Below are 10,010 nucleotides of genomic sequence, written 5' to 3'. Positions count from 1 at the left end.
AAAATAAGCTAAATATTCATTTCCACCCCTTATTCTTCTCCCATAACACTCCTTGTCATTTATATAATTTTGGACCTAAATATCTGTGAAACTCTGGTCCAACTTTCAGTACTGTGAAGGGCAGAATTAGAGAATATGTGGAGGGTGGCGGGGGGTGGGGTGGGGGTGGGGGGGATAGCCCACATTCGGATTGGATTTGTAGCTTATTTAGCTCAGAGCAGCAGATATCTTAGGTTCTTGAATAATTTACCCAACAATTAATTTTTACAACTGCATTCAAAAGTCTGTACCACTAATTTAACGTTTCAGCACACCGTTACTGAAAACTCTCAGAAAATTCTTGACAGTGGAATATTATTATAAAAATTATTCCAATTTCATGTGAACCATATTTTCATCTTTGACAGGTGAAATTTTGCACATTTCTGCAGTTACATCTGCTCAGTTCGGTTGGTGAGTGACACCATCAAAATAATTTCACGTGAATTTCATAGTTTCTCAGATTACTTGGCTGGATTTTGTGGTCCTGATTTGGAACATTAAAAGTAAAATTCACCTCACTACATCATGGCACAAATCTGCAGTTTAGCCTGTCACAGAGCTAGTGTACATCAAGCACGCACCAAACAAACTTAATATAGCCCCACGCTACACTAATTGTTAGTTCGTCAACATTGATCAGTTGTATCATTATCTGGATAAGTAATAACTCTGCATTACTTGTGAGATTTTCATCCTGTCAATAAACTGTTATTGTATTGCCTCCACTAATATCTTGTTCCCCACTACACATCCATAACCTACAATTTTCCTTATGTCTCTTTTCACACATGAATACATCAGATGAATGCAGCAACCAAGATTTCAGTATCTTATTTTTCTGAAATACAAATTATTTGATAGTCTCCAGCTACTCATGCCATCACTGGTGGTATTACTGTCATTGCTTCTCTCTAGTTTTTGTCAAATGTTGAATAAATAAAATTCTACTCTTTTTTAACCTTCGTTTCTCCTGTACTTGCAAAGAATGAAGTTTAACATCATCAATGAATTGATTAGATGTCATGTATCTTAATGTCACTTGTGTGAGCAAACAGTTAATTACTGAAAGAGACGTGATTTCTTCGTTTTCTCTAATTACATATATATGAAGGAACAGGATTAATAAATTTAAAATTGAGTCCTGGGTTATCTCATAGCTGCACTTTGCTCGGACACGCAATACTTCTTGTTAAAATATTACAGCTGAATTTATTTTAAGGTGAGGTGCATATTGTTTGTTTGGAAATCTCAGTTTCAAATAGACAGTCTCCTAAGGATAAGTGCAACTGGTAACAAAACAGCACAATATCCATCATGTTCCAATGAGATCACATACAAAACATGTTCAGTTACTGGACAGATCATATCAGTAATCACTCCATAAACCAGTATCTAGTTCTCTGATACAACAGAACTTTAATTGCAGAGGATGATGTGAAGTAAAACTTCAATCATCATCAGTTAAACTTCCCGCGACATTTGAATGCAGTCCCTTCAACTTTTGCTATTTCTCCAGGCTTTGTGTTGAGTGAAACACGACTCTGAAAAGAAGAAAACACAACATTAAGTTCTTGATCCCCTGCTAGTCAAAATCTGAATTACTGGTTATAATATAAACACAGCTTTTACTTTTGCACTATATCAGTTGTTCTAAATCACATAAACACTATAAAGGTATGACTGTCAAATAGTGAGCCTGAGCACCTCACATTGTGACAGTCACATGGGATGAGTTTGGTTTTGGAATGTAGTTGACCTGTCTAGTCTGGAACTATCAATCATCATTTTGTTTTTCAGTCTGTTTTAGTTTGTTTTGAGCATTGTTTATAGGGGACACTATTACAAAGTAGCACCGCAATCTTGGTTGGTTTAAATGCCAAGCAGAATATCAGCCTCCAACTTCTTGTGTAATTAAAAATTTGGCAATCGAATGTTTTCAAACATTAAAGGTGTTTAGTTATAATGCTATATCACATGTATAATTACTTCAATGACACAAATGGTTTTCTAATTGTCAAGAAGAGGTCGAATATCCTGGTCAATTTGTCTCTGCAAGAACTGACGAAAACAGTCAGAAAATTAATGACACTGTGCAGGAAGACCAGTGTCTAACCATTTGTATGATCACCAATTAAGGTGAACAATACTAGAGAGACAGTAAGACAAAATTTGCATGGTGAACTAAATATAACACAAGTTTCTGAAAACCCACACTCAGAAACAAAAAGATGATCAGAGAAACAAATTTGCTCTGATACTACACAAGAACTCGGAGAACCAGACTTGCTCACAAATGCCATTACACGACATGAAACATGAATTTTTTATTATGATGCAGAAGCAAAGTGTCTGGTGATTCACTGGAAGACCCCCCTGTCAAGAATTTTTTTAAAAAAAGTGCAAATGAGCAAGTGAGAACCAAAGTTAAGGCTGATCATCTCTTTTTCTAATTCTGTTTCTTCAATATCACAGTCTGAGAGTCAAACCATTAATCAGAAATCATACAAAGAACTAATCAAGCTGAGGATAAAAAAATAAAATAAATGGATATGTGGAACAGGGAGACAACAACTGAGCTACAACATTAAAATGTAAAAAAATACTTTTCCAAAAAAAAATAAAAAAAAAAAACTTTGATTGCTTAAATATATGAAAATTAAAATATGATGACTAGACTAGTTTAAGATGTTGGTGCCACCATCTTCAGATCAGCCAACAGGCACAAGAACAGAAAATCACCACAGAAAAAAAATATTATGAAGTAGTCTTCAAGCTTCTGACTGCTTCTCACGTTTGAAGGAAAACCAAATACATAAACCTATCACTCACAGCAAAAATGTCAGTACATGAAGTATAGAATGAATACTATATATAAATCATGTCTGAACTGAACTAAATGCAAATTCAAAGTGCTACACCAAATGAAAATTTTTAAACAGACTATGCTTATGTGAACAAAAACTATATGTACCAGTAAAAACCGTATCATGCAGTAACTTGCATTTGTATAAGAGGCGAGTTCAGGGAGAAAAGATTTTTTTAGTTGTAACAGCACAATAAAAATTAGGCTGGTTCTACACCTGTAGAAATATACAAACCAGACAAATATACAGTACATAGTACAACATTAAATCAGAAGTTAAAAGCTGTGACAAAATTAAAAGGAAGATCATACCATAGGGCATAAAATAAGACAAAAATTTTTGCCAAGGAGATTGTATGTTTTTGTAGTATCTTCCTACAGGCAAAGAATTTTGATGTTGCTGTTACCACTAAATTTCCTATTTAACCTGCCTCTTTTACTACATGTCCACCAGTATGGCTGTGGTGCATGGCACATTCAACTACATTGCCATTCAGCAGCTCCAGGCCCTTCCACCTGAGGCCGCCGACACAGGACGGTGTCTCAGCAACTTGCAGGTGTATTTCCTTAATATTTTCTTGCACCAGTTCCAGCCAGTCTCTCTTTTACTTGTTACCAAACTGTAATATTCTGATTACATTAATCACGTCACGCCCTGACATAAATATAAATTGTTGGTTTTTCGTAAACACATTTCTCACTGTGTTTGGAGTGGCGACAAGAAGAACTTTTGTGTGCCCAAGGTGAGTGAGTGTTTTTTTCATATAATTTCTCCATGGAAGTGGTACTTCAATCACTTCTCCACCCAGCAGCAACTTGCTACAGCCACTTTGGAAAACCTCATGGCTATGTTGTCTGTTCCATCTAAGGTGCATTTACTGCTGTTTCTGCCATGTGACAACTTTGCTGAAGATTGGGAAGCTTACGAAAAATGGCTCTACCAACACTTTGCTGCATTCAGGGTGACAAACCAGGATATTTGTAAGGCTGTGTGTTGTAGTGGATTTCTCCTCATGTGTATCAGTTGTGTCAGTTGGCCCCTTGCAGAAATCGGGCTCACTCTCCTTTGATGAAATGTGGAATTTGTTGTCTTCTCATCATCATACGTGCACCCACGTTATTAGTACTTGCATAGTGTTTTCACAGTGCCACAAGAAACCACATCAGTGTAATCAGCCTTGGGCAGCGGAGCTACAGGGTCTGAATTGTAAGTGTTGTATTGCTAAATGCTCTAACGAAACATACTCCAACTCCATGGTTCGTGACATGATCTTCTGCCTCACACTGGATGAAGAAGTTCATCAGTGTGTGTTTCAATATGAAAATCAGACCCTGAATCCAAGAAGTTATGGAGGTTGCTCAATCTAGTGAGGTCACCCCCGTTGCAAGCCACCAAACTGAGGCATCGCGGGAAATCGCCAGCACTGACAATGAACCACAACAGTGCGTAGCAACAGGATCACCGAGCAAAGAGGAAGTCAGTGCTGTGCAAACCAGGACGCCTGGCCACAACGGACAACCCTACCAGTAGTCACAATAAGTACAATGGGCGGTACTTCCGTCATGTGCCTCTTGTTTTGTGCATAATGAAAGGGGTGCATGCTCCAGGCAGTGGACATCATGTCACAAATGTTGCAAGAAAGGCTTCATTCCATCAGTTTATTGTTCTCAGCTTTCCTCCAAACAAATGGATGTGGAAAATAATTTTATTTCATCACTGTCTACAAGTCACAATAAGCTCTTTATTGGAATGTTTTTGATGAACAAACCATTGTCGCTGCAAGTGGACACTGGAGTGGCTGTTTTGCCCCTCAACTCTGAAATGTATGTATGGCTGGGCTCCCCAAAGTTGGCTCTCATCACATACTGTCTGTTAGTTACAATAAACAGCATACTCCTATTCTTGGTCAATTTACTGCCACAATGGAATACAAATCTGTAGTCCATCCTATCACATACTTCATTGTTAGCAATCCCTGTTAGCGGTTATTAGCAATTTTCTATTACAGTCTCTGTGCAACCTGTGTCAGCCCACATTCCTTATCAAGCCCTGGATTCACTGTGCTTTGAATTTTTGGTTTTGTTTTCTGAGAGTTTAGGATGTGTGAACAATTTCGTGGCCAAAGTCTTGCTTAAACCTCCAGCTCGGTCATGCTTTTTCCGGGTGTGGCCCATACCTGTGTCCTTATGCGAACATGCAAAGTCTGAAGTAGATCAGTTGATGTCGCTCACCATTGTTCAACTGGTTTCAACAAGTGAGTGGGCTACTCTGTTAGTGATTGTGAAAAAAACTGTCGAGTTATCTCCACTTTGCAGTTACTTTAAAGTTAGCATAAACGCAGAGTATGTTATTGACATTTAACCTTTGCCTCAAACTGATGAGTTACTTACAAAATTGGCTGGGGCCAATCCTTTCCCAAATCTGACTTAGCCGAAGCCTACTTGCAAGTTCTATTACATGATGCACTGAAACATTTGCTTGTTGTGAACACACCTTTTGGTCTTTATCAACATCAACATTTAATATTTGGGGTGTTAGTGCCCCAGCTATATTTCAAGAGTTTTTGGAGCAGGTTATGGCTTATGTCCCTTGCTGCATCAGTTACCTTGATGATACAGTCATCACTGGCACTATGATTGAAGAACACATACATAACCTACGCTGTTGCTTTACTCTTATGCACTGTGCAGGCCTTAAGTGTAGTCTTAGTAAGTCCCAGTTTTTTCAATGCCCTGTTATTTATCTCAAATATGAACTTTCCAGGCAGGATGTTTGACCACTAGAACGGTATGTTGCCACTATTATGCCTTTGCCTCATCCAACCAATTCGCACGAACTGCATACATTCCTTGGTAAAATAGTATATTATTACAGGTTTCTTCTGGGTGCAGCCCCTCTGGCTCACCCTCTGCACCAGATGCTTCATAAAATGTTCCTCAAAATCAAGTTACATTCCACACCTTGTCTTGCAGCTTTCCAAACTGGTTAACATTTAGTCCCAGTATAGAGTGGGGGCAGTTCTGGCCCATCGTCATGTGCATGGCTCTGAGCAATCTATTGCATTTGCAACTAAAATGCTCATCATGGCTCAGCAACACTATTCACAGGTAGAAAAAGAACCCCTTGTGATTGCTTATGTTGTCAGAAAATTTCATCTATTCTTAGTTGTATAAAATTCCACTTAGTCACATATCGTAAACATTTAGTTTCCTTGTTTCACACTTTGGCTGCCTTACCCAACAAAGCTGCTCATTGCCTTCAATGTTGGGACTTTTTTTGTCGAGGTATAATTATGTGATCCATTTTCCACCCTATGTCACAGCACACAAATGTGGATGCATGGCCTTAGCTTCCCATGTGATCCGATCCATTGTTTGATCAGGAAGAACTGTTGTGTTTTATCCTTGACAAGGAAGCAAGAGAGACTGTTGATGGTTTACCCATTACCAGCTACACGACCGTATCACTGGTAGCTGCAGAAGACACAGTGCTTAAACAAGACTTGTGCATGATATGTGGCCTGACCATGCACTGGGCCTAGCATCAGTCCCTTAGCAAAACTTGTAAGCTTCCCATTGCCATCTTTCTTTGATGGGTGGTGTCATTCTCTTGTCAACGGAAGGGGGTATTCTCAGTGTTGTGATTTCTGTACAGCTGTGCAGAGGAGGTTATCATTCTGCTAAATCAATGTCATTGTGGAGCCTCCCACACTAAAAATTCGCATTAGGCACATATTCTGGCCTGGCATCAATTGCAAACTAGAGCACCTGGCCATGGCCAGCTGCCAGTGTTCCAAACATCAGCTGGCACTGCATGCTGTGTTTTTTCCTTAGCCAGCAGCCACACTACCTTGGGAACTAATGTATAGACTTTGGTGGATCTATATTGGACACTTTTTTGACTGTTGGTTGTTGATGCCTTTTCCAGGTTTCCTTTTGTTGTTCATTGTCCATCTACTATAGCAGAAGCAAGGTGCTGTCAACAATTTTTTCTAGCGAAGATGTGCCTCGAATGGTAGTTTCAGATAATGGTCCTCAATTTGTGGCTCAATCCTTTAAATATTTTTGCCCCCACAATAGCATCTGCCATGTCACAGCACACCTTTTTGTCCACAACCCAATGGCGAGACAGAACACCCTGTGCAGAACTTAAAAACACGAATGCTTTAATTCTTGAAGTTATCCCGGCGTACTGAATATTCTACGAGGTTTTGGGATTGCAGCCAGATCATGTTGACTTCTTGCCACAATATTTCAGATGGCACCCATCCAGCTATCAGTCATATTCCAGAATTTGAAACACGAACAGCTGCTAGCATGAGTTTCTTAGAAGTAGATACCTTAGGGGTTGCAAAGCAACTCAAATCGCTTCATACGGGCAAGTCTTCAGGTCCAGATTGTATACCGATTAGATTCCTTTCAGATTACACTGATACAATAGCTCCCTACTTAGCAATCGTATACAACCGCTCGCTCACCGATAGATCTGTACCTACATATTGGAAAATTGCGCAGATCGCACCAGTGTTTAAGAAGGGTAGTAGGAGTAATCCATCGAACTACAGACCTATATCATTGACGTCGGTTTGCAGTAGGGTTTTGGAGCATATACTGTATTCAAACATTATGAATCACATCGAAGAGAACGATCTATTGATACGTAATCAGCATGGTTTCACAAAATATCGTTCTTGTGCAACGCAGCTAGCTCTTTACTCGCACGAAGTAATGGCCGCTATCGACAGGGGATCTCAAGTTGATTCCGTACTTCTAGATTTCCGGAAAGCTTTTGACACCATTCCTCACAAGCGACTTGTAATCAAGCTGCGCACCTATGGGGTACCGTCTCAGTTGTGCGACTGGATTCGTGATTTCCTGTCAGGAAGGTCGCAGTTCGTAGTAATAGACGGCAAATCATCGAGTAAAACTGAAGTGATGTCAGGTGTTCCCCTGGGAAGTGTCCTGGGACCTCTGCTGTTCCTGATCTATATAAATGACCTGGGTGACAATCTGAGCAGTTCTCTTAGGTTGTTCGCAGATGATGCTGTAATTTACCATCTAGTAAGGTCGTCCGAAGACCAGTATCAGTTGCAAAGTGATTTAGAAAAGATTGCTGTATGGTGTGGCAGGCGGCAGTTGACGCTAAATAAAGAGAAATGTGAGGTGATCCACATGAGTTCCAAAAGAAATCCGTTGGGATTCGATTACTCGATAAATAGTACCATTCTCAAGGCTGTCAATTCAACTAAGTACCTGGGTGTTAAAATTACGAACAACTTCAGTTGGAAGGACCACATAGATAATATTGTGGGGAAGGTGAGCCAATGGTTGCGTTTCATTGGCAGGACACTTAGAAGATGCAACAAGTCCACTAAAGAGACAGCTTACACTACACTCGTTTGTCCTCTGTTAGAATATTGCTGCGTGGTGTGGGATCCTTACCAGGTGGGATTGACGGAGGACATCGAAAGGATGCAAAAAAGGGCAGCTCGTTTTGTATTATCATGTAATAGAGGAGAGAGTGTGGCAGATATGATACGTGAGTTGGGATGGAAGTCATTAAAGCAAAGACGTTTTTCATCGCAGCGAGATCTATTTACAAAATTTCAGTCACCAACTTTCTCTTCCGAATGCGAAAATATTTTGTTGAGCCCAACCTACATACGTAGGAATGATCATCAAAATAAAATAAGAGAAATCAGAGCTCAAACAGAATGGTTTAGGTGTTCGTTTTTCCCGCGCGCTGTTCGGGAGTGGAATGGTAGAGAGATGTATGATTGTGCTTCGATGAACCCTCTGCCAAGCACTTAAATGTGAATTGCAGAGTAATCATGTAGATGTAGATCCGCCACTGGAGTCTGCTTTCCTTTTAGGATTCAGTAATTAAAGAGTCTGTGGAAACTCATCTAGCAGAAAATCTTGTTAATTGGGACGACAGCTTTTAGCTGGACAACGCTTAGGACCCGGTGAGCTCTTTAATATCTTCTGAGAGAAAACATTTTATTCATAATGACATGTCTAGGAAAGATCTGACGTTTGTTTTCAGCAACATGAGCGTGCATTCCAACAGAGAGCAGACATGTAGTTTCACGTTTATGCATGCGCCTGCGCACCACAGGTGGAACAGTATTTGCAGAGGGCGTGGATATTGACAGAGGATGCTCCTGTCATAGCCACCAATGTGCATGCGTTTCTACACCAATTTTTGCTATAAAGTCGATACCATGAACTACCAGACTCCAGTGGTGGACATTCACTTGATAATGGCTGGACAGTTGCCAGCCGAAATATTGAAGCACGAAGTCAACATGATCTGGCTACAATCCCGAAACCTCATAGAATATGTCAATGCTTCAGTTTGTCACGAAAGTCCTGGTGGAAGATGCTCCTATATTATTTCTCAGTTCTTACAGAAAGACTCCAATTGGGGACAAGAGCCCAGCTTAGCTCTTGAACAGCTGGCAGCTGTGGATGCAGCTCCATCTCCCATTCCTGGGCAGGCATCCTGCAGCGACACTGAGGCATCATGTCTACATAAGTAAGAGACGGAAGTGAGCAGATAAAGAGAATGAGTCATGGTTATCACATGACAGATGTTTTCTGATACAACAACTAGCTGCAAGAAGTTACGACTGTGGCCGCAAAGTGTCAGCACCTGATGCATTATGAAATTATCAAGTAGTTATATTTTGGAAATGAAACTGATCTATTGTCACTATTATGACTTTCATTAATTATTGTTAATTTGATTTTTTTATTAGTGTGAATGTAAAATAAGATAATAAATGAATGTTGTTACATCTATTAACTGAGTATGCGTTAGCATGAGAACTGTGTACAAACAGTGAGTTGTACTCAGGGGAAATTGGAAATTCAACTAGCCAACTAGCCAGTTTATGGAACTGCAGAAACAAGAAATACAGGGTGTACATAAAGTCTGGAAACACTATCTATTATTTATTGCACAAGAACTAAACTTTTTACAGATGCCATATATATAGCGTTTTGAAGAGAACCTCTGAAGTTTTTTTTTTTTACAAACATTTGATATGCGAACCATGAGTGACCCGGCAGACATCAATACGGTAATCGAATTCTTACAATA

The 10,010-nt window shown here is 39.7% G+C and overlaps 1 protein-coding gene across 2 annotated transcripts in view; it reads right to left on the bottom strand.

Annotated features, from left to right (window-relative positions):
- Positions 1–263: 263 nt before the first annotated feature.
- LOC126162591 (threonine aspartase 1) overlaps positions 264–10,010 on the bottom strand; it is a 49,457-nt gene continuing 39,710 nt past the window's right edge. Inside the window, exon 8 of one of the 2 annotated variants that reach the window (XM_049919193.1) lies at positions 264–1,583. In XM_049919193.1, the coding sequence (XP_049775150.1) occupies positions 1,500–1,583 (84 nt within the window). In that variant the 3' untranslated portion in view covers positions 264–1,499. The remainder of the gene's footprint in view (positions 1,584–10,010) is intronic. The other variant, XM_049919192.1, reaches the window with a different exon arrangement.

Source organism: Schistocerca cancellata, chromosome 2, assembly GCF_023864275.1.
Source record: "Schistocerca cancellata isolate TAMUIC-IGC-003103 chromosome 2, iqSchCanc2.1, whole genome shotgun sequence".
In the NCBI taxonomy this organism is placed as follows: domain Eukaryota; kingdom Metazoa; phylum Arthropoda; class Insecta; order Orthoptera; family Acrididae; genus Schistocerca; species Schistocerca cancellata.
The sequence above is the reverse complement of the archived record's forward strand: the minus strand, read 5'-3'. Positions and strand labels throughout refer to the sequence as shown.